The sequence below is a fragment of the Panthera pardus genome, unplaced genomic scaffold (genome assembly GCF_024362965.1).
Source record: "Panthera pardus isolate Hobbes unplaced genomic scaffold, ASM2436296v1 HiC_scaffold_9, whole genome shotgun sequence".
NCBI lineage: Eukaryota > Metazoa > Chordata > Mammalia > Carnivora > Felidae > Panthera > Panthera pardus.
Genome location: NW_026527024.1, coordinates 3,419,082 through 3,443,711, shown reverse-complemented (window position 1 = coordinate 3,443,711; position 24,630 = coordinate 3,419,082). Strand labels below are relative to the sequence as shown.

Below are 24,630 nucleotides of genomic sequence, written 5' to 3'. Positions count from 1 at the left end.
AGCATTTCCACAAAAACCAAGAGCAATGACTAGTGGCACACTAAAATCACCGTCTTTAAAATCAGACTGACAAAAGCACCCACTACCTCCAGCTCTCGTCACTCCGGCAGGAGAAGTTCTAGCCAGTACAAAAGACCAAAAAATATATATAAAATATTGAGATTGAAAGGGACAACCATTACTTGCAGTTAATAGTCTGAATAGAAAACTTACAAGAATCTGCAAGCTAATAGAACAAATAAGAGAAGCACGTAAGGTTGCTGGATTAAAAAACAAAAAACTCAATAGCATTTCTACATGATAGCAATTACTAGTTAGAAAATGTAATTTCAGAAAATTCACAACAGCAACAAACACATAAGGGTACCTACAGTTAAATCTAGTAAAAGGTGTATGAGCTTTATGAAGTCTATTACAAAAACATTACTGAAAAACACAACAGCCATTAATAAAGATCATATATACCATATTCATGGATAGAAAAACTCAATTCATAAAGATGTCAAATTCTTCCCCAATTAATCTATAAACTGAATGTGTCTCTAATCAAAACCCCATTACAATTTTTCATAGACCTTAACTAATTTTAAAATCTGTAGTAAAGGGGCACCTGGGTGGCTCCGTCAGTTAAGCGTCCTACTCTTGATTTCAGCTCAGGTCACGATCTCTCTCTCTCTCTCTCTCTCTCAAAATAAATAAATAAACATTTTTTTAATAAAATAAAATCAAATCTGTAATAAAAAGTAAGGCCTAAGAATAGCCGAGGTTATTCTGAGAAAAAAGGGAAGAGGAACCACACCTACCAGATATCAAGACACTGGCTAAAGTAATAACATTTAAGACAGCATGAATTTGGAGTGAAGATAAACAAACGCATAAATGAAACCAAATAAAAACACCAGAAATATTCCCAAGCATATATGGTACCTCAATATGATTTAAAAGGCATAACAAATCGGAATGTACTCTTCAATAAATGGTGCTGGGACAAGTGTCCTTCCATTCAGAAAATAAGTAAAATAACTATCTCACACCATATTCAAAAAGTAAACTCAAAATTGTCACAGAAGAAAATGCAGAAAGTCCTTATGACTTTGGAGTAGAAATGCATTTTTCAAGATAGAAACAAATTATAAGTGGAAAATGCGTACTGAATATTTTAACTATATCAAAATTTTACGTGTCTAGATTTAAAAAAATCATTTAAAAAGATGCCATAAAAGACAATATTTGCAACATATTAATATTCAGAGTATACAAAGACAACTGCATAAAACTCCGTAAAAAAGATTAAAAAAATATGCAGTAGAAAAAATGGGCAAAGATACGAACAGGCAATGAAAGGTGCCCCACCTTACCAGTCATCAGAGAAATGCAAACTTACAAAATGACGCATCGTTTCACATTCGTCAGACTGGCGAAAATTTAAGTCTACCAATGTCAACTTTTGTCAAGGCTGTGTGGAAACAAAAACCCTTCACCAGCACCTACGGGAGCTTCACTGTGCACAAGCACTCAGAAGAGCAGCCTGACAGCAGCTGAGAAGAGAGGTGCGCACCTGCACGACGAAACAACCCCATTTCTCCTCATTTTCTCTTGGGAAACTAGCACTTGTGCGTAAGGAGGGGTTTACTGCACCATTTTGTATAACAGAGAAAACTGGAAAATGCCCAAACGAAAAAAAAAAAAAAATTGAGATTCAAATGCTAGAACTCTGATCAAGAACTGTATATATCAACATTGCTAAATCTTAAAAACCTATTTCCGGGGGGCGGGGTTCTTTATAAAAGGACAATGCTGAAAGTGATTTACAGCACGGTGTCATTTAGGAAGGTCTAAACCGGCAGAACAAGGCCACTTACAGGCAAGGAACCCTGTTCCCATAAGGTCAGGACCACAGGAAGTTCCCGGCAGAGGAGGGAGAGCAAGGGGGGGGATGGGCTGGAGGAAAAGGGAGGACCTTGCCCACGCTGATGCAGGGGTTCACAGATTTACAGGCTGAAATCATGTCAGCGTTTGCTCCTTCTGAGTGGTGGGTGGGTACGCAGGTCTGTGCTATACTATCTTTTGCAACAGTTTTTAGCTGAAATAAAAAATTTTTAAAAACTCTATGCAACAGGGGCGCCTGGGTGGCTCAGTCAGTTAAGCGTCCGTCCCACTCTTGATTTCGGCTCAGGTCATTCTCTCACGGTTCGTGAGTTCGAGGCCCACATCCAGCCCTGCGCTCACAACACGGAGCCTGCTGGGGGTTCTCTCTCTCTCTCCCTCTCTCTCCGCCCCTCCCCAGCTCACTCTCTCTGCCTCTCTCTCTCTCTCTCAAAAATAAATAAACTTCCACAAACTGCTTTGTAACTATTCCATTAAAAGAAAAGCCAAAAACATCTCTGGGCTCCGTCCCCACCTCCCGTGGAGACGCTCCTCCGAGCAGGAAGCCCTTCACCTGATGCCAACGGGACCTTTACACCGAACTCCTCCGACGCCGAAGGTCGAACACGTCCTTACTTCCTCCCGACCCCTCCCCGCCCCTCCCTCGCGCGCCTTCCGCGGACACGGTCAGCACACACATCCTCACTCCTCTGCCGGAAACTTTTCAATGACTCTCAACATTGAAGCGCACGCCGGACACGGGCAGAGCCGCCCGGGAAGGGCCGGACGGGGCGCGCGGCACCTCGCCCGTCCGCTGGCTCAGGCCTGAGGCAGCCGTTCGGGGAACAACGTGGAAATTCCCGGGTGCGAGATGAAAGTAAAACCCCTCGAGAGGACACAGTCTGTCGTCATCCGGCCCTCCCCCACGCTCCCGGCCACTGTCCCCCGAGGGCCGTGACCTCCCGCACGACGAGGGCCCGCCCGCACGCGCCGCGCCCACCCAGCGGGCCCCGCCCATGTCCGCCAGCGTCGTCGGCGAGCTGACGCACATCCGCACGAGCCCCACCTCTTCTCTGCGGGCGCCACGTCGGCACGTGCGCCTCGAACTTCACCTTGTGGACGGAGCCTCTAGAGCCAGAAAAATGATTCAGCTCCGGCATCTAACTAAGACGAGCAGGAAAGCCGACAGCCCCGGGCGACCGAGGCCCTCCACCCAACCCAGCATCCTCACCGGGGCCCCCAAATCTTCTCACCCCGCCTCCCGGGGCTTCTCCATCCCTTGCAACCGACTCAGCCGACGATACAGCTGTGGCTTTCCTCCCACTTCTCCGACTTTTTATGCTCTGTCTAGCTTCTGCTACTGTGAACGTTCTGAAAGCACCAATCTGAGAGCCGCCTTGCTGTCTGGCGGCGCATGAAATCCCGCTAATAACTGACTTCAGTTCTCCTCCCTGTTGATGATGACGGGTTGAACGGGCCAGCCGGCTGAACGCTGCCGACAGTTTGAAACGGCAACGCAGTAAAGCAGGAGGTGCAAGGTCAGCCTTTCAGAGCCGTGGCACTTAGCAAGGTTAAAATCCAATCTGCTTTGAAAAGTCAGAACGTCCGATTTATCAATCCAACATGGAACGATCAAGTTCCGGGGCATTCGCAATAATAAAATTCTCAAAGGACTGACCTAGCCTACAAAGCGCCAAGCGTGATGGACCTAACTGCGTCTCCTAAAAATTCATACGTTGAAGCCCTTGCCCCCTGTGTGACTGCGTTCGGACGTGGGGACCGTAAGGAGGTAATAAAAGTTAAATGAGGTCGTAAGGTGGGACTTAATCGAAGAGAACTGTTGTCCTCATAAGAAGAGGAAGAGACCACAGAGATCTCTCTTTCGGTTGTGTGCAGAGAAAAGGCCATGTGGGGACACAGTGAGGAGGTGCTGTCTGAAAACCAGGGAAGGAGGCCTCACTGTGAACCAATCCTGATGGCCCCTTGATCGGGGACTTCGAGCCTCCATTCTGGGATCCAATACATTTCTGTTATTTAAGACATCACTCTGTGGTATTTTATAACGGCAGCCCCCAGCAAACTAACACACCAAATTATGAATCCTAAATAAAGAACACAGCAGACAAATTGTGCCTGTTATTAAGGACACCCCGCCATGGTACCAGGGTGTTCAGACCTAGAAATCAGATTCGTGATCAATTATACAGCAAGCAAGGAAGGAAGGAGAATGAGGTAAATAACATGTGCTCGAGGAATCTGGGGTACACTTCCTAGTGAGGTGAGTACCCATATACACCAAAAAGGCCTGCGCCTTCCCTGGAATAAACGCTAAGCCTCCTCTCCCCAGCTCTCCCAAGCTGCCCATGCTCCACAATGTTCCATACTGCTGACAAGGGCCTACCCTCACTGGGTCCCTGGCCCCGCACCACCTTACAACTTCTAAGATCACAATTCATCGCACAAGATCTACACTTAGGAGGCAGTGTTTCCCTTCCCCCTGGACTGATACAAGTTAGTCTGTAAACGGTCTCCAAATAATAACCCGGAATTTAAACAATTTCAGAGAAAAATTCTACCCTAAAAACAACTGACCTGACCTTGGAGGCTCCTGTGGGAAACAAAGAGTGGGTAGGACGTACTCTTGCCAAGATGTGAGAACATTTCTTCTTTTACGTCCATCACTCTCTACTGACCAAAATTTAAACAAAAGCAGACACTCTGAACACAATAAAACAGTCATCAGGCCTCTCGTATTTTTTGGGGTTTTTTTAAAGGGCATTCAATAGAGTGAACAGTGCAGCACAATGGATGCTCAGTCCACGGAGTCGCTAAGTTAATAAAACTGTACTTACTTAAAATTACAAATGAACCTTAAAGGACCAGATTTCTTCAAGGCAGCTCAGACATTTATGACTGAAGGAAAAGCCCCAGCCAACCACCCAGGCCGAAACTCCAACGATGGTGACAAGGGGCTTTCTCAGAAGAGAACCAAAGGGCCAGAAAGTTGGGGGATTTTAGGCCACAGCTACGGTCTATAGCAATATTCAGGACTAGGTGTCAAAATCAATAACCCTCCCCAGTAACCAGGACAATCTTCTAAAAGCAGATGGCAAGTCAATGAATATGCTTTGGAAAACAGAATCACAATGCCGAGAACCCCGGTCCTTCACACACGTTGAGGGTGGGGCTGTACTTACATGAAGGAATAATGAACTGTGGCTCAGTGTTGCCTGCGTAGCCAAGCTTGGTATACCTAAAAGCACAAAGTCATCAACACAGGTTTAGATAATAATACTGTCCTCTGGATCCCATTAGTGTCTTTTATCATAAGCTCTCCAAGTCCTACAACATCAAGCCTCAAAATATTCACTTGGAAAAAAAAAAAAAAAGCTTATGATGACTGAGAATCAAACACTAATTTCAGATAAGCGAGCTGTTATTAAAACATAAAATGTGAAGCTTCTTTCTACTGGCAAAAAATTTTGCACACATGCATTAACACATAAATTACATTTGTGTGTCCCTCACGGCTTTAAACGTGCTTTTACACTCTTTTCCTTTTCACAAAAGTCCTGCAAAGGGAGTAGCCCTTGTCCCTATTTTGCAGATGAGAAAACTGAGGCATTGGGATGTTCGTTTGGCTGCCCCGAGCCAAGCAGCTGGTGAACAGAGAAAGAACCTGAATCTGAATGAGCAGGCTAAACTCCAGAGCTGGCTCTCAGAGAAGCACACTTACTTCTCAAACTTCATGAACTTTTGAAAGGGGGGGGGGGGGGGACGCGCTTAAAAAATGATTATATAATTTTCTTAAAATGTCATGGCATATGTCTAGAAACAGCCACTGCCACCTCCTGAGAATATCTGACAGGAGCATCTCTTTTTCATCTCATTTCAGAACGAGCCCATTTTCTGTCAAGATACTCTGTGTGATGGGTTCCAAAAGTCTTAACTAAAACAAATGCCAAAATACTACTATCTGTTCCAAAAGCATTTGCTAATCCCTTAAATAAAAAAAAATTTTTTTTTTAAAAAGTGGCAGGGGGGGACCACCACGGAGAACCATCTGCTGGAAATAAAAAACTGAAAATCGAAAAGACTCATGAGCCCTTCCTTCCTTATTAGCCGACTGTAATGAACAGTAAAGTCTGGACAACTGAGCCATCATCCTGCAGTAACGCTCATAATGAAGAAAAACACTTCCCAGCAGTGTTGAAAATCACTTTGTTAATTCATTCCATTTTTATAAATTATTTCAAGATGCTTGATACTAAAATTTTTTGATGTGGTACTACATTCCAAATTCTAATAAATTAATTTTATGATTTGTAAATGTATTTTTACCATATGCTAATTTCACTATTTTTGAACACATAGTGAATGAATAAGGCGTGGGGAGCCCAAAACGGCAAGTTCGCTCCATTTAAATCACGCCTTACTGCTCAGTCTCCAAGTTCTTGGTGCCACAGGAACTCGGGTGAGGCTGGGCTCTGAAAACCATCAGGCCATGCCAGAAGTTTCTGGGAGCCATCTGTGGGCCCTCCAGGTTCCACAAATTACCAGATGCACAAACCAAGTGGACCCCACTGTAGGGCTCACCAGACCCAGAGGAAGGTTTCAAAGCTGACCCAGACCTGGGGACTTTCCAGAAGGAAAGCAACATATACTGAACTTTAAAAATTCCCAATTCGACCATCATTCTGGAAGTATATTCCAGACAATAAATACAAATGAACTGAATTGCTGACCCAAGGCTAAAGAAACCTAACAAGCAGGTCAGAAATCACTAAAACCCTCAAATTTAAGACTGTGGTTTTTTTTAAAGGCCACATCACTCACCCATCCCCCCAAAATCATGCAGCTTGCACTCAGATTATCTGCCTGCCCGCGTGGTGAGATTATAGCTTGTATGATGACAGAACGCAGTTCTTTTTCTTGACTGTACCTCCACCCCCAGCACAGTTCCTGGCATGTGGCAGGCACCCCATAAATATCTGCTGAATGAGTTCTTACCCTTGTAAGGAAAGGGATTTACTGCCAAACTGCGGGGGAAAGGGGCAGTGTTAGAAAGGGGGATGCTGAAGGTCAGAAACACAATGTGATGGGCCACATAAAGACCAGGGCCATCGTCTAAGCACAATCTGTCATCTACATGTGAGAAAACACTTGTTTGTGTGATGAAGTTATTAAGACAAACAAACAAACAAACACAGTGAAATGTTAACCTTTATTAAAATGAGGTGAAGGTATCATTTCTATCTGTTCCATTATATTTTGTATTTCTGAAAGTCAACAGAGTGCATTGTATTGGTCAAGACCATGCACTCCGGCACCAGACTGCTTGGATTCAAGTCCCAGCTCTGTTATTTGCCAAATGTGTGACTTTGGGCACGTTGCTCTACCTGTCTGTATCTCAGTTTCTCCATCTGTAAAATGGGCATAATAATACAACCTGTTTCCTAGGCTTAGTGAGTTTTACATATAAATAAGGAAGCAGAGAAAGCCCTAGAACAGTGCTACCTATACAAGTTACATTTTTGAGGGGGAGTGCCTGCATGGTACGAACAGCTTGGATCCTGGAGCCTGCTTCAGATTGTGTCTCCCTCTCTCTGCCCCTCCCCTGCTTGCTCAGCTTCTCTCTCTCTTGCTGTCTCTCAAAAACAAATGAACATTAAAAAATAATAGTAAGTTTTTTGACTGTTATTTTTCTGTGTGTTTGAAATATTTCCTAACTTGAAAGTTTTGAAAAGTTCACAACATGCACACAGCATGTTCTGTGGCCTCGTTCAGTCCCTCTGCCGTACGTGACTCTACAGCACAGACACCCCACTTTGCATTGTGGTGGAAATAAAATGCACAAATGGTAAACCCAGCAGATAGAAGACATCCTTCCACAATTGTGTCTTGTACCCTGAAATCGTGAGCCATGGCCCCGAGAAGCAAAAGGTCAGGCTGCAGAGATGGGCTGGTGCACGTTTAGACCAAAATTCAACTGAATACTGATGATGCCACCAGCACGACGTGCCCCTCGACAGCAGCTGCGGGTATGCAGAGACCCTGAGGCCACCGTGGTCTCTCAGACAGCACGGCCCTCAAGGGAGGCCTCTGTCATGGAGTCACGCAGGTAACGCAGCATCGGTAACAGTAAGTGAACGACGATTTTCATGACTGAGGCAAACTAACATTAAGATATACTAATAATCAGGGGCGCCTGGGTGGCTCAGTTGGTTGAGCGTCCGACTTCAGCTCAGATCATGATCTCACGGTTCGTGGGTTTGAGGCCTGCATCGAGCTCTGTGCTGACAGCTCAGAGCCTGGAGCCTGCTTTCGATTCTGTGTCTCCCTCTCTCTCTGCCCCTCCCCACTCATCTCTCTGTCTCACTCTCTCTCTCTAATAAACATCAAAAAAAAATTTTTAAGACATATTAATATTCTTATGTATAAATAAATTACTATGAGATCCTCCCTTACCCTCCTACCAAAACTGAAACCATTAAAAACAAAGGCAAAAGTACAAACCATTCAGATCACTTATGGTAACTTAATGCCTTTAGTTTTTCTGTGCTACCCCTTATACAGCATCAAACACACTTGAGGTTTAGTTTCTTTGAATAACCACAATGTAACCAATGTCTAACAAGATTTTTTTAAAGAAACATTCAAATTTCAAGTGTTAATAAAATTTTCATCAAGCCAGGCTCATACCAAACTTCAGTGAGAACCTATTATCTAGAACCCAGTACATGTAAGCTGGCAAGTGCTCATTCTAAAACTCCCTCCTAGGACAATCCAGTACTGGACTGGTATGCCCCGTTAGAGATGATGTTAGAACAGCTCAACTACATAAACAGCAGGACCAAAAAAAAAAGATCAGCAAGTAAAACACAACTCTTAAATATGGACCACGTCCCAGACACCATTTACGAAAACAAAGCAGCATTATTTTATTCCCATCAGTTTACTAGCCAGAAACCATGCATGTAGCAGCCACACTCTAAGGATAATGAAGAGGGAGGCAGAAAGCATGAGCCCACCCTCGAAGACTTCCTCAAAATGTTTACCTTTTAGAAACAGGATTTCAAATTGAGTTTTTTCTTGCAGCATGGCCTACTTTCTCCGGCAGGCCAGTTTAACATCATCTGGGTAGGCTTCCAGAAAAAATGTAACAAACCTGCTGAACAGATCGCGGAGAAATTTCTAAAATACAAATTCCCAGTGCCTGTCCCAGAACCATTAATGGGAATCTGCAGAGAAGGAGCCTGGACACCTATATTTTTAACATTCCTTGTCCCAACCCCATGGTTCGGATGGTCAACATGCTTAGAAATCACTAGATAATACAAATCACAAAGAACTAAAGAAAAGGAATGACGCTGGGAAGGAGAAGACAAAAATTTACTTGTAAACGGTAATCGCAGACCTGGAATATCTAAAGAAATTAAGTAGAAAATTAAAGGAAATAGGAAATTCAGTAGGATGGCCAGTTATTAAATAAACAGACAAAAATCAACAACTTTCCTACCTAACAAGAACAAGTGAGAATCTATGCTGTATGAAGAGATCCTAGTTGCAATGGCAACAATTTACCTTTACTATTTACTTTTACTATTACTAAAGGCAATAATATTACCTTTAGGACTAAACTATACAGATAAATGGATAGAGACACAGAGATAGGTAAATGTGTGTGAAGAACTCTCAATATACAAGCAGGCAAATAAATTGAGAAAAGTCTTACTCTTACATGGGAAGAGTAATATTCTTTTAAGAAACATCAAATATCATTGGGGAGCCTGGGTGACTCAGTCGGTTAAGTGTCCGACTTCAGCTCAGGTCATGATCTCACAGTCTGTGAGTTCGAGCCCTGCGTCAGGCTCTGTGCTGACAGCTCAGAGCGTAGAGCCTGCTTCGGATTCTGTTTCACTCTCTCTCTCTCTCTCTCTCTCTCTCTCTCTCAAAAATAAATAAATGTTAAAAAAAAGAAAGAAAGAAAGAAACATCAAATATTAAATCCAGCTACAAACTGATTGCAAGACCATTCAAAATCTGGGCCAATACTGAAGATAGTGGTAGTAAGTTATACATGGGTGACAGTAAAAGGTTGAAGAGTCATTATACACACGTTTCACATTATCTATCAGAACTTTAAATGCATATACCCTACTGTCCAAATGGCACATTTCTGGGAATTTACCCCAATGAAGCACTTTTAGATGTATGCAAAAAGACAGGAACAAAAAAATATTCACTACAGCAATATAATAGCAAAACAACAAAACACTGGAAACACTCAAATGCCATCAATTTGATGTATGAAGTAAATTATAATAATTCCATAAAAATGCTATACAGCCATCAAAAATGAAGATTTATGTTACTGCCATACACAGATAGGCAATGCGGTTTGAAAGAAGCTGCAAAACAGTGTATGTTTGTGATGTAAGGGAGTTTAATTGGACTCACAATGCTGGGCTCAAAACACAGCACTATGTTACTTCAGGCAAGTAAGTTAACCCCTCCATACTTTAATTTCTTCATCCGTAAGAGGCAAATGATAATAATCCCCCCCAGTGTGAAATACTACCATTTCCAGAAAATATTTCCTAATTCAAAAAGTAAAAGGATCCCATTATTTGATAACTTTGTTACTATTAAATGCTATCTGAGGCATAGTAGCCCTCTATGTTTTTCCACATATGACCCTTCAATAATTTTCTGCTACAGCTTTACTACCTTATCAATTTGTGCGAGCCCTTACATATTGAGGATGTGAATGCTTGCTCACATACGTCACCCATTTTTCCCAGTTATACATTTCCTGGAATATAACTGTCGACAGTTTAGATGATCAAATCTACCATTTATCTATCTTCCTGAACAACTTCCTGTGTAGTTTCTACTTTGAAAAGTCCCTCACTTTACTAAAATTTCATATTACTCCTCTTCCAGTGCTATGTATGTCTTTTCATCCAAATGGAGAGAGCTATGTCAATCAACTTGTCCCAAATATGTGTACATAAGGAATCAAGACCAACAACTTTTACATTAAAAGCCCTTGGTTTTCTGTTTGAACACGATCTTCCGAAAGGACAGCCAGCATAGCTGAGGTAGGCATTGCTTCCAAAAATGCATAAACTGGGCCACATTCTCAAACTCAATGCCACATCCATGCATCCCCTGACCAGAGACCCTTTCTCACGTGGAAACAGAATGAAAAGCTGCATGAAGCAATACCAATACCACTCTGCCTTTTAAACAAATATGTTCTCTTAGCTCAAACTTCCCAACACCAAATCTCACTCCCAGGCCGACACTGCCCACCCCACCCCTGCCTTCTACCACCTCCCATTCTTACGTATCCTTCCACAGTCTCTTTCTGTCAATACAAAATATCCTCATTTGCCCCAAACATTTTAAACAGCTCTTGGGCAGAGCCTCTTTCACTCTTCCGTTAAGCGCCACTATTTTTCCACGGCAGTAACACAGACTTTTCAATTCTGCAGTCAAGAGAATTAATCTGTCAACTCAACATATTTATATATAGTTAAAATTCCTCCTACAACCATGTGTCTAGAGCAGAAGGTGACAATTTAAGCTCAATTAATCTATGTTTAAAAGTGGAAATGTCACATCCTAGAACAGTGTTTTTCAAACCATATCCTATAGGGAGGTTCTTTTGATTAAGACCCCTTATGAGGTCCAGTCTCAAACCCCAAACTTCAGCCAAAATAGCTCCCCTCCTTCGTAAGGTCTTCAGTTTAAAAAAAAGGGGGAGGGACCACAACTGCCTTAGAATATGGTTCTCAGGACACTAAAATTATCCTCATGTCTTAATTATAGTTTCTAAGTAATACACACCCTCTCGATACTGTAAATTGGCACATGATCGAGGTCTAAGGTCTTCAAACACTCCTTGGGCTACTGAATAGAAAAGGGGAGTCTCTGTTTATAGGACAAAGAGTTCAATAGACAAGTTCAAATGTATTATTTCATCTAAATCCAATATCCTTCTTTTGTCTGTTGACCTGTGAACCTGACCACATACACTTGTCCATTTGTCCTTCTATCAGCGGCATTTTTTGCCCTAGTTTGGGGAAACAGAACATCATGAGGTATGGTCTCTCTGTGGATTTTGATCTCTCTAAAGGGAACTTTAACTTCCAGATTAAAATGGTGGACTAAACGTATGATTTCATTATTTCACCTGGTCCCAAAGCCCCACAAAACTCAAAGCAAAATGACTTTTTAAAGGTATATCGATCCCCAATGACGGGAAGAAAAGAAGGGGACACAACAGCAAGAGTCTGGCTCCGGAGAGCTGAGGACCAGTGGTGACCGGCCTGGGGAGAAGAAAACCAGCAGAGGCAAGAGCTGAGGACCAGCCCGGCACGCACGCGTGTGTCCTGAAAGGCTCCAGACCTGGGAGCTGCACGGGCTCTGGGGAACTGAGACCCGAGGGCCCAAACCAGGGGGTCCGAGCGAGACTCCCCTCTGTCCACAGCTGGGCCACGGCTCCCCCGTGACCCCAGCGCACTCTGCACGTGGACTCTCTGGAGACTGTAAGGCAAAGGGCCTCCACCGGCAGTCACTCGGCATGGGGGACACCAGCACCAATCAGAAAACAAAGGGTCGCCTGACCATGTACACGGCAAAAGCTGAGGGCTCAGACACCCTGTCCCACCACTGCTTTCTCCCCGCTCCGCTCTCAGAAGCCCAGCACCCAGGCCTGGCCTCCACGCGGAGGACCCGAAGTGTAGCCTCTGGGGAAACTGACCAGTCCAAAAGGAAGAATCTAAAGACGCAGACGCCAGAACATTCCCCAACAAACAACCTGCCTACATCACCCCTGGTGACATTCAAAATCAATACGCAAATCTACACATTCAGAAAGTCCAATGAGCTTTTCCATTTTCTGACTTTTAATCATAAGCAGGCAGCCAGAAATTACCAACATCTGAGGAAACCCTTTCTACCGCAGAAAAAGATGAAAACTCAGAAGAAACAAGACAGGGGCACCTGGGTGGTTCGGTCGGTTGAGCATCCGACCTGAGCTCAGGTCATGATCTCACAGTTCGTGACTTGGAGCCCCACATCGGACTCGCTGCTGTCAGCCTGTCAGTGCAGATCCCACTTTGGATCCTCTGTCCCCCTCTCTCTCTGCCCCTCCCCTGCTTATGCTCTCTCTCAAAAAATAAATAAAACATTAAAAAATGTTTTAAAAAGGAGAAAAAACAAAACCTATATAGGGAGATACAGCACCAACACCACCATAAAAACACCATCATCAATACCCTACAAGAAGATACTACATTCAAAAAATAAAACGAGATACTATTAGTAAAAGAACATTTAGAGAACAAAAAGAATTCTTGGAAATTTAAATAAGAGCAAAAATGGAAAAAACTGAAGAGAAGGACTAGAAAATAAGGCAAGGCATATCCTAGAAGGAAAAGAGACAGAATGATGGAGAACAAGAGAGAAAGAGTAAGAAAATCAGAGAAACACCCTAAGAATTCAACACGTGAACAGGTGTTCCAGAAAGAGCGTGCACATGAGCACGTGCACTCACACACACACACACACACACACACACACACACACACAGCAAAGGAAGAAACATTTTTAAAGTTTTACCCAGAATTCAAAGATGCCAGTCTTCAGACTGCAGGAGCTCACACAAAGTCCAGCACAACAGAGGAAAACACACTCACTTCAAGGCACGTTGTTGTGAAACTTCAGAAACCAGAGACAAAAAGGAAACCCTAAAAGCTTCCAGGAAGCGGAGTAGGGGAATCAAAGTCATTTACGAAGTCTTCAGACTTCTTAGCAGCAAAGCAGAAGCAAGAACACAAAGAATCAGTGTCTGAAAAACTGAGGGAAAATTACTTCCCCAACACTGAATACTACGTCCAACGATCAACCAAGTGAAGGGTTAGAACGAACACGTTTCGGACAAGCAGGAAAGGTAAACATCTCCCTCCCGCACACCCTTTCTCAGAAAGCTACCAGAGGACGCCCTCTGCCAACACAAAGGAGAAAACCAAAAAAGACGACGATGTGGAACAGAGAACACACAGGAGAGAGGTTCGTGCGCCCCCAGAATGATGGCAGGAGACGCCAGGATGACAAAGGTGCACCCACTGGAGAGGAGGGACAGGACGAGGGACACGGGCATGTCAAAAGCACTCACTGTGAATCCCTGCACCCACAGGTGCCTCCCAGCCTCACAAAGCTGGCTATTGGAGGGCCACCAGCAGAGAGGAAAGCAAGCAGCCAGAAGGCAGGATTCAGGAAACGGACTCAATCCAGGAGAAAGGCAAAGGAAATGCCTAGAAGGTTATAAGCAAAGTCCCAGGCTGTGCGGCGGGCAGGCGTGGGAAGCAACCGCCCCAGAGAGAAGGGCCAAAGTCTGCAGAAGGAACATCTCCAAAAACAAACTGACTGGTGGGATCTATAACGTAATTAACCTTGTAGAAAACTGTAGTGAGAAGCTGGCTACTCGAAAATATGGAAAGTCATTAGCAGTGGATACAAAGAAACCCAAATAAAGGCGGCAACCATGAGCTTCCATAAAAACCAAATTTAAGAGAAAAAACAATCATGGCACACTTTTACTCCATGAGCAAGTACATCTGCACACGCGTGGTAACACAAACACGCGTCACAAACTAGCTGGGAAATGTAATAACCCCTTTTGGGAGAAGAGGGAAGGAGAAACAGAGGGCAAAGGCAAAATGAGAGAGTTTAACCCTTTTCTTGTTTTAAGTTTATTTATGTGTTTTGAGAGAGACAGAGAGAGCACAAGTGGGGGAGAGGCAGAGAGAGACACACAGAGAGAGAATCCCCAGCAGGCTCCGCACTGTCAGCGTGTAGCCCGACGCAGGGCTCGAACTCACGAACCATGAGATCGTGACCTGAGCCGAAATCAAGAGTCTGTCCTTTAACCGACTGAGCCCCCCAGGTGCCCCAGGATGAGAGAATTAAAGAGATAATGTGAAAATTTGATAATCAAAAGACAGACTGATGTGCATATTATTTAGAAACACTGAAATCCATAAATGCTGAAAGATACAGAATTAAGAGCTGAAAGCAGCTGTTTCTGAAGAAAGAGAAAAGCAGGCAGGACAGCACCCATGTGTCTTCACATAAGCCCCTGAGCTCTATCTGACCTTTAATCAGTATGCATATTACTCTGATAAAATGAAAAATTTTTACATAAGCCCCAAAATAAATGATTAAATGAACCACTTGCTTCCTTTAAAGCTTAAATAACACTCCTGCTGTTAGTCTGGCATGTTTTTGACCATCCTTTTTACTCTCTGACAAAGTAGAACTGGGACTCCCAGGGGACTGCAAAACCCCCTAAAAACAGGACACCCTCACAGCACTACAGTCACAGCTTGGGGAGACACAAACTGCTGACACAGAGGTACCCGATAGGGCAGCACCCCCTTCCAGAAGGCCAGGGAATTAAGGGCGCAAGACGTAAGACACCATTCTCGGGCCGACACAGAGTAAGCGGGGGAGACCCGAAGGCCCGGGGAACATCATGTAAGTAGCTCACACAGGCAGCTTCGCTTCAAACTCTGGACACACTAGCAGAAAACACATCTGCACGTCCGTGCAGAACATTCACAAAACTGACCAGGTCTTAGACCCCATGAAGTCCAAAGAACAAAAATAAAGCAAACAGCATTCTCTATGGACATACTGCAACAACACCAGAAATTAAAAGCAAAATAAAAAACCAAACAGGCCTTTATACCTGAAAATTTTAAAACATGGTAGTAGAGAAATACTGAGTTATGGGGGAAACTCAAAACACAAATACAGAAATTTCTCGAAAATTATAATGCAAAAAATAAATCCAAGTCTAAGGGATACATACAGCCTAAAATATATCAGTCAAAATTTTATGGTAATAAATGCCTTTTCAAGTAAAGGAAAAAATAAAAATAAGTTTAACAACCAGCTCAAAAATAAAAAGATAAAATAAAGGAAAGCAAAAAAAAAAAAAAAAAAAAGGAAAGACAAAAGCAGAATGAGTCAAAATACACAAAACTAACAACTAAGAAGTAAACCCCAAAGCTCATTGTTTGAAAAAAGATCCACAAGACAAGTCACTAGGTAAGCCAAGAAAAAAAGGATGAAAACAAAACACATAAATTTGAGTGACAAAAGGAAAAATAACCATAAAAGCAGAGGACACTTTTTTATATCATGAGGCTACTATATACATACATTTGAAAAATCTGGATGAAAAGAATTGTTTTTAGACAAACACAACACAACACAACTGATTCCACTAGATGGAAAGTCCCACAGGGTTCTAATAGGGTGAGCAACAAAACTCTCCCCACAAGAAAGCACTAGGCTCAGACAGTTTCACGGGGGAATTCTACCAAAACCTTAAAACTCAGGTAATCCCAATACTATCCCAGACTGTCCCAGAGCATAGAAGGAAAAGGAAAACCTCTTAATTTGTTTTATGAAGAGAGCGTAATGCTGACTCCAAAATCTGACAATGATTGCACCAAAACACCAAGCCATTAATCAGTCACACTTACATTGAAGCAAAAATCTAAATAAAATGTTAACAATCTACCTACACATCAAAAAATAATGCATCATGATCAAATGGGGGTTATCCCAGAATGCAAGAGAGATTCAATATTAGGCAATCTGTTAATATAACCCATCATACTAACTGGCTAAGGAAGAAAACTACCTGTTCCATTTACAATAAAGATACCCGACAGGGGCGCCTGGGTGGCTCAGTCGGTTAAGCGTCCGACTTCGGCTCAGGTCATGATCTCACCATTCGTGAGTTCAAGCCCCACGTCAGGCTCTGTGCTGATGGCTCAGAGCCTGGAGCCTGTTTCAGATTCTGTGTCTCCCTCTCTCCCTGACCCTCCCCCGTTCACGATCTGTCTCTCTCTGTCTCAAAAATAAATAAACGTTAAAAAAAAAAAAAAAAAGATACCTGACATCCAACACCCATTCCTGTTGTAAACATTCCAAAAAACAGAAACTGATTAATAACATGATACATGTATGCATATGTGTACCTACGTGTATTTGTATACATGTGCGTGCATGCGCGTACATGCGTATATCTGTATACTTGTGCATGCATGTGCGTACACGTGTCTCTGCGTGCTTTGCGTGCATGCGCGTACACGCGGGTCTCTGCGTGCTTGTGCGTGCATGCGCATACACGTGTCTCTGTATGCATGTGTATGGATGGTGTGTACACGTGTGTCTCTGTATGCTTATGTGTGCATGCGTGCATGCACACGCGTGTATCTATCATGCGCATACGTGCATGTTTGTGTGCTTGTGTGTGCATGCGCATGCATGCGTGTGTTCGTATATGTGCGTGCATGTACATGCATGTATTTGAATGCTTGTGCGTGCGTGTGCGTACATACATATATTTGTATACTTGTATATGCATGTGTGTATGTAGGCACATACACACACACACACACAAAGTAGCCCAAAAGCCAGCATATTATTTTGGAAACATCAGAAGCTGCCCCACTAAAGTAAAGAACAAAAGAATGCTGCCCACTAACTCCATTCCTATTTAACATTTTAGAGGCAATGGTCATTGAAGTGTCAAAAAAAACCAGAGTCCTTACCAATAGAAAGAAAAGGGAAAAACACTCTATTTGCCAAAGATTTTGTATCTGGAAAACCCTCAAGATCAAGGAAAAAACTCATACAAACACAACAGTATCTTTTAAAGTAACAAATTACAAAATTAACACGCACAGAAAACTAATACCCTTAATGTGTTCAAGAAAAACAGAAAACATAATGAAAAAGAAAACACATTGGGGTGCCTGGGTGGCTCAGTTGGTTAAGTGTCAGACTTTTGAACTCAGCTCAGATCTTGATCTCAAGGTTGTGAGTTAAAGTCCTGCGAAAGGAAGGAAGGAAGGAAGGCCACCATTTATGACAGCAAAACAGAAATTCCATACCTATGTGTAAACTTAACAAGAAATCTACCTAAGGGAAACACTATTCCTAAAAGACACAAACAGACTTGAACTAATGGAAAGCTACGCCATGTTCTTCCATAGGAGGACTCACCATCATAAAGATGTTGGCCCTCAGTGGGAATGCAAGCTGGTGTAGCCACTCCGGAAAACAGTATGGAGGTTCCTCAAAAAACTAAAAATAGAACTATCCTAGGACCCAGCAACTGCACTATTAGGCATTTATCCACAGGATACAGGTGTGCTGTTTCAAAGGGACACATGCATCCCCATGTTTCTAGCAGCACTATCGACAATAGCCAAAGTATGGAAAGAGCCCAAATGTCCATCGATGGATGAATGGATAAAGAAGATGTGGTGTATATATATATACATTGGAGTATCACTCGGCAATCAGAAAGAATGAAATCTTGCCATTTGCAACTATGTGGATGGAACTGGAGGGGATGATGCTAAGTGAAATTAGTCAGAGAAAGACAGATATCGTACGACTTCACTCATATGAGGACTTTAAGAGACAAAACAGATCAATTTAAGGGAAGAGAAACAAAAATAATATAAAAAACAGGGAGGGGGACAAAACAAGAGACTTTTAAATACAGAGAACAAACAGGGTTAGTAGAGGGATTGTTGGAGGGGGGATGGGCTAAACGGGTAAGGGGCACTAAGGAATCTACTCCTGAAATCATTGTTGCACTATGTGCTAAGTAATTTGGATGTAAATTTTTAAAAATAAAAAACTAAATTAAAAAAAAAGACGTTGGTCCTCATTAAATTAAGTTATAAATTTAATAGAATCCAAATAAAAATGCCAGGAGGCATTCTCCCCCCCACCCCACGCCCAACTAGAGAAGCTGATTATAAGCTCATTTGGAGGAACAACAAGCAAAAATCTATCAGAAAGACCTAAAAAAAGAATGGGATGTGTAGGAGAGGCCGGCCTCCCCAGGTATTAAATCATCCTAAAGCCTCAGTAATTAAAACCCCGTGGCGGTGGTGTATGAATAGACCAATTAATGCAACTCAAAACAAAATCTAGAAATAAAAACAACTGCACAAATTTAGTACATGATAAAGACAGCATCTCTAAGCACAGGGGTTTTTTCATAAATGATGTTGAGATAAACGACATAGCCAAAAGGAAAAAAAGACAGGAATCGTTCCAACTGGGTCCTTTCCTCATACTACATATCCCAGGATACATTCCAAATAGATTAAGGATTTAAATGGGGGCTGGGGGGAGAAGAGAGGAATGAAACCATCAGAAAACAAAACACCAAATAACCTGGGAACAGGGGGGAAAAAACTTTGACTCAAACTCTATAAACAATAAGGAAAAGATAAATGTGATTGCTTAAAAAAAAATCTTTGCAGAGCAAAAGACAAATGATACATAGGGAAGAAAATGCCTTTGCAACTGACACCATGAAGAGCTAACACCCTCACGTGCAGAAAAGAGTCAACAGGCTCAAGATGGCTCTCTTGAGACAAGTCCTGCTTGCCAGCCGGGCCTCTGACTGGCATCTGGGAACTCGGGTTTCAGGAGGGTTCCCCCCATTCCCTAAACGGTATTCACTGTGCCTAAGCCGCGCAAACAGCAGTTGATGCTGAACATCTGCTTCCCTTAGGGGGTTCTGGAACTTCGGCATGTGCTAGGCAGGGGTGAAAGGGCCAGGCCCAGTAACACCGGGCACCATCTTTAATGAGCTTCCTTGGTGTGCTGTCAGACTGGGTGCTAAGCACGTCCGTGTCACTCCACTGACGACTCTGGAAACTTGCTCCTGGTTTCCTCCCGCCTCTTCCCTTGGCTGTTTTTGCTTTGTACTTTTTCACTACAGCCCTGTATTGCTCCTAGAAAATCACTGAAGCCAGGAGCGGTCTGTGTGACGTCCAACACATCCTAACACACGAAGAGCTTCCCAAATCAAAGAAGCACGAGACCAAAAACACACAGAAAAATGGGCTAGAGAAATGATGAGACAGAAATGTAACGCCTCTTAACCACATGAAGAGATACTCATCTTCCCACATGAGAAGAAACTCAAAACTCTAATGTCACTGGGGTGCCTAGGTGACTCAGTCAGTTAGGATTCTGACACTTGATCTCGGCTCAGTTCATGATCTCACAGTTTGTGAGCTCAAGCCCCGCACCGGGCTCTGCACTGACAGCATGGAGCCTGCTTGGGATTCTGTCTCTCCCTCTCTGCCCCTCCCCTCGATCACTCTCTCTCTCCCTCTCAAAATAAATAAATAAGCTTTAAAAAAAACCTGTAATATCACTTCTTACCTTCTAGACTGATAAAAATCAAAATCTTTGACAATGCACTCTGTTGGTGAGTCTATTAAGAAGACACAAGCCCTTTCACACATTGCTGGTAAGGATACACACTGCTGAGCGGGATTTCGCACTGATGGGCAAACCTGCATATGCAGTTACCCTCTGACCCAGAAATCCCACTTCTAGAAATCTATCCCAGGGAAACCCAGGAAAACACACAAAAAGATGTATGCATGCACAAGGCTATTGCTGAAGTCTTCAGATAACAGCAACATGCTCAAAAAAAGAGGGGGACAGGTCTAAAGAACACCAGAAACAGTTTGCATGGGCCTTCATTGGCCAAATCTGGAACAGTTTAAGCATCAAAACAAATAATGGCAATAACAGACAAAAACCTTTTGATTATAACAGATTATTACCTTTTGAACAAAACAACAGCCCCTACATACTGAATCGGATAAATAGATGACAACGATGGAAAAGTGTGCTCTTAGACTAAAACATTAATAAAAGTAGAAACGATGCTAGAGTTTAAACTTAAATCACAATTTGGCAACCCCACTGCAATCATCAATTAAGGCAAAAATCACCAGTGGACACTAAAACTAACGGGTGAAAGTTTAAGGAAAGAACAGGTATTTATTTGCATAATCTCAAATCTCTCTCTCTAAATGCTATTAATTACAAAGGGGAAAACTGCAGTGGAGAAATCTAGCGGACATCACTCTATCCAAATAACCCAAGCGAGGGGCGTCTGGGTGGCTCAGTCGGTCGAGCGTCCGACTTCGGCTCAGGTCATGATCTCGAGGTCTGTGAGTTCAAGCCCCGCGTCGGGCTCTGTGCTGACTGCTCAGAGCCTGGAGCCTGTTTCAGATTCTGTGTCTCCCTCTCTCTCTGACCCTCCCCCGTTCATGCTCTGTCTCTCTCTGTCTCAAAAATAAATAAACGTTAAAAAAAATAAAAAAATAAATAACCCAAGTGAGCTTCATCCAAGAGGAGACAGATCACTCACTATTTTAAGCCTTCTGACTAGAGGCAGAGGTTCTGAGGATCTAACGTACAGCGTGGTGATTACAGTCGATAATACTGTATCATGTACTTGCAAGTTGCTAAGAGAAGAGACCTTAAATGTTGTCACCACAAAGAAGAAATGGCAACTATGTGATGTGAGGGAGGTGTTGGCTGAAGCTAAGGTGGTAATCATTTTGCAACAGATAAAATGAATCGAAATGTTGCACAACTTGAACTTCTACAAGGGTCTCTGTCAACTATATCTCAATCACGCTGGGGGTGGGGAGATTCTGGTAGGATGCACTTGGATAGAATGGCGCCTCGTGTGGTATTCCTGACCAAAATGCACACGTGTCCTGAATCTATCCTGCGGAAACACCAGACAAGCCTACACCGAGGGACCATATACGCAGCAACTGGCTTCCAAAAATGTCAATGTCCTGAAAAACAGAAAACGGCTCCGGGACTTGTCCGGTTGGACGAGATCTGAAAGGCAGGCTGGTGACAAAACACAACGTGCAGAGCTGGACAAAGGATGGAAGAAGAGGCCACAAGTCATCATGGGACAGGCCCTGGGGATCCAGGCTGTGTGGACAACACCACTGCATACATCTTAGACTCTTTCACATTAGTCATCGGTCTGTGATTACAGGAGAGACAGTCCCTGTATGCATTGAAGTATTTTGGTATAAAAGGGCACAAGATCTGCAACTTACTCTCAAATGGTTCAGAAAAATACTATGTACAGTTAATACCCAGAATGATGGAAGTGATGTTAACAGCTGGTGAAGCTAGGTGAAGGATACACAGTAGTTGGGTGCTCTTCTTGTAGCTTTCCAATACTTCTGAATTTGTTTTTCAAAATAAGTTTAGAAATGCAAGAAAGGGACACCTGGCTGGCTCAGTCAGTGGAGCGTGCAACTCTTGATCTCAGGGTTGTGGTTTCAAGCGCCCCATGCTGGATGTAGAGATTACTTAAGGTCTTTTTTTTTTTAATGCAAAAAAAGTTAAGAGAAGCAAGACTGGAATTTGTGGAATATTCTCTTAAAACTCTGTAACCCACTAGTCCCTTTAAATAAACAAAGCTTTATCTTCGGATCAAACGGGTACCTCGGTCCATATTCTCCTGGCCCCCAGCACACTTGTGCTCGCTAAGGTGATCTCAGGGACTATTAGAGGAGGATGTGCGGTCACAGAGATGAAATTTATTTGCTATGAAAAGAAAAAAATATGTATATATACACTATTCGGTACCCTGCTAAATCACTACTGTTCACTCTGTACAGTTCCACGTGAATTTTTTAGAATTTAATACTAGATAAAAAGCTTTTTCAGGGGCACCTGGGTGACTCAGTAGGTTGAGTGTTGGACTTCGGCTCTGGTTAGGATCTCGCGGTTTGGGAGTTCGAGCCCCATGTCTGTCTCTGTGCTTATAGCTCGGAGACTGGAGCCTGCTTCGGATTCTGTGTTTCTTTCTCCCTCTGCCCCTCCCCCGCTGGTGCGCACTCTCTCGCGCTCTAAGTATACACATTAAAAAAAAACATTTTTTTAAAGAAAAAAAGCTTTTTCACCTGAGAAGCAGGTATGCCTCTGCCTTCCTAATGACAACAATTACATAATTGACAATGACTCTCTCGTAACTGTCAGGCAGGGAGACTAAGGCCAAATGCGAGGCCCAACTACGGCAGCCGCTGGTCTACAGCGTAGGAGGACTCCCCTTGGTCCTGGTTCATTTTAGGTGCATTTTTATTTAATCCCATTTTGAGGCTAAAGTCAGTCCACAAATAGTTTTCACTCTCTGGGAGACTACTACTGATACACCTAAGTGAACTTAAGCCTTCCCAGGCTGCTCCTTCTGACCACATACCGGGCCCTGGGAATTCCTGATAAATCAGTCACTTCCATAACAGAATGTCCGTGCAGAACCCACTGGGAAGATTCCCTGCCACTGTCTACAACAGACTGCCAAAGCCTACGACAGACCAAAAAAAAAAAAAAAAAAAAAAAAAAAAAACTGCAAGGAAGTGGGGTCACAAAACAGTGACATAACTGAAGTTTTATCTCCAAGCGAGCTAAGTTACATTTATCACTTACCTCCAAAGGTCAAAACTGAGCACCATGTTGCAGGCATTTATAGCAAGAACGATGAGTAAGGTTCCCGTGTCACTAACAAAGGTATGACGAACCCCGTGGGCATTATCTTAGCGCCAGCTACCAAGAACTGCTTTAGATTTCACCAGGTTTACAAGACCAAAAATACAAAAGCAAGGGTTTCACATGCACGTGTGGGAATGAAAAATACATCTCCCTGTGGCCTTCACTCTTTGACACGACCACAGCTCGGCTGGGCATGGGATGCAAACAGATGTTGCAGGGGGAACGAATGCGTCAGACGCCAACAATTAAGGGGCAGGTGTTCACATCAATTCTGATTTTGGCTTCTGTTTGGGGTAGCAAAACAACTTCTAAAATAAAAGGCCATGTGACTTCTGATACGAATGCTTATTTCAAAAGGAATTAGCACAAGCCAAGAGGCACTTTTTCCCAGCCTGTAACCCATGCTAGTGGCTTCAGCAGGAAAAGGAAAGCACGATCAGTAGGAGATGGACTGTAACAAATTAAAGACACCCCCACAAGGTTGTCAAGGAAACCAAACCAAGTGCAGTTTTCTACAGAAAAGAATCAAGGTTAAGGTGAACACGCCACCAGAAGATTTTATGGCAAAAATCCTTAAAATCCCGTGTCGAAAAATCTTTACGAGACTCAATTTTAGTTCCAGGCTATTTTACCAAGTACATCCTCTGTAACGCAAAGCAGGCATGCTTGAATTTCCAAAGCACCAGCTGGATGGATTCACCTTCCTAACTAAAATCAGCGAAGCTTGGGACACTGAAAGTACGGGAAATTTCCTAAGGTCTCTCTCGCACGTCGTTAACAACATCAGAAGAAACTATCTCAACCGAAAAGTAAAGAAGGGAAAAAAAAGAAAGAAAAAAAAAAACTAGATCACAAAAAAAAGGCTTTCCCCCAATTTAGACATTGTTTTCCAAAATGGAGGCTTTTTAACATCATTCTTTTTTTTTTTTTTTTTTTTTTTTAAGCGAAAAGGCAAGTGAACCGGCCAAGCGAAGCAAGAGCTGAGGCTGAGTGAACCGTTCGACACCAGGAGGGAGCAAAGCGGGCTGCACAAAAGGTGTCAAGTTGGTAGAGCGACGTAAAAACCTCCGCGAGTAAGTGCTAAAGAATTATTAACAAGAAGGGACATGCACTTGGGGGGGCACAGGACCAGGGCCGCTCTCGGGCAGGGGCACGGGCCGGCGGGTGGAGGGGGCAGGTAACGTCAGGAGGGGCCGCAGCGGCCCGGCGCCCGGGAGGAGTGGGAGGCGAGGCGGGCGGCGCCCGGCACGGTGAGCAGGTGACCGGCGCGCGGCCTCCGCGGGCCGGGAGGAGGGGGCGGGGCGCACAGGTGGGCGG

General features: G+C 43.4%; 1 protein-coding gene across 5 annotated transcripts in view; it reads right to left on the bottom strand.

The window, feature by feature from the left end:
- ACTR3B (actin related protein 3B) overlaps positions 1–24,630 on the bottom strand; it is a 90,939-nt gene that overhangs the window by 65,996 nt on the left and 313 nt on the right. Inside the window, exons 1-2 of one of the 5 annotated variants that reach the window (XM_019424875.2) lie at positions 23,251–23,857; positions 5,064–5,119 (exon numbers count right to left, since the gene is read on the bottom strand). The exons of 1 other annotated variant lie outside the window; for it this stretch is intronic. In XM_019424875.2, coding sequence (XP_019280420.2) covers positions 5,064–5,119; positions 23,251–23,276 — 82 coding nt within the window. In that variant the 5' untranslated portion in view covers positions 23,277–23,857. Of the gene's footprint in view, positions 1–4,458; positions 4,479–5,063; positions 5,120–23,250; positions 23,858–24,630 lie in introns of those variants that run through there. 3 more of the 5 variants (XM_019424874.2, XM_019424876.2, XM_019424872.2) reach the window with 3 other exon arrangements.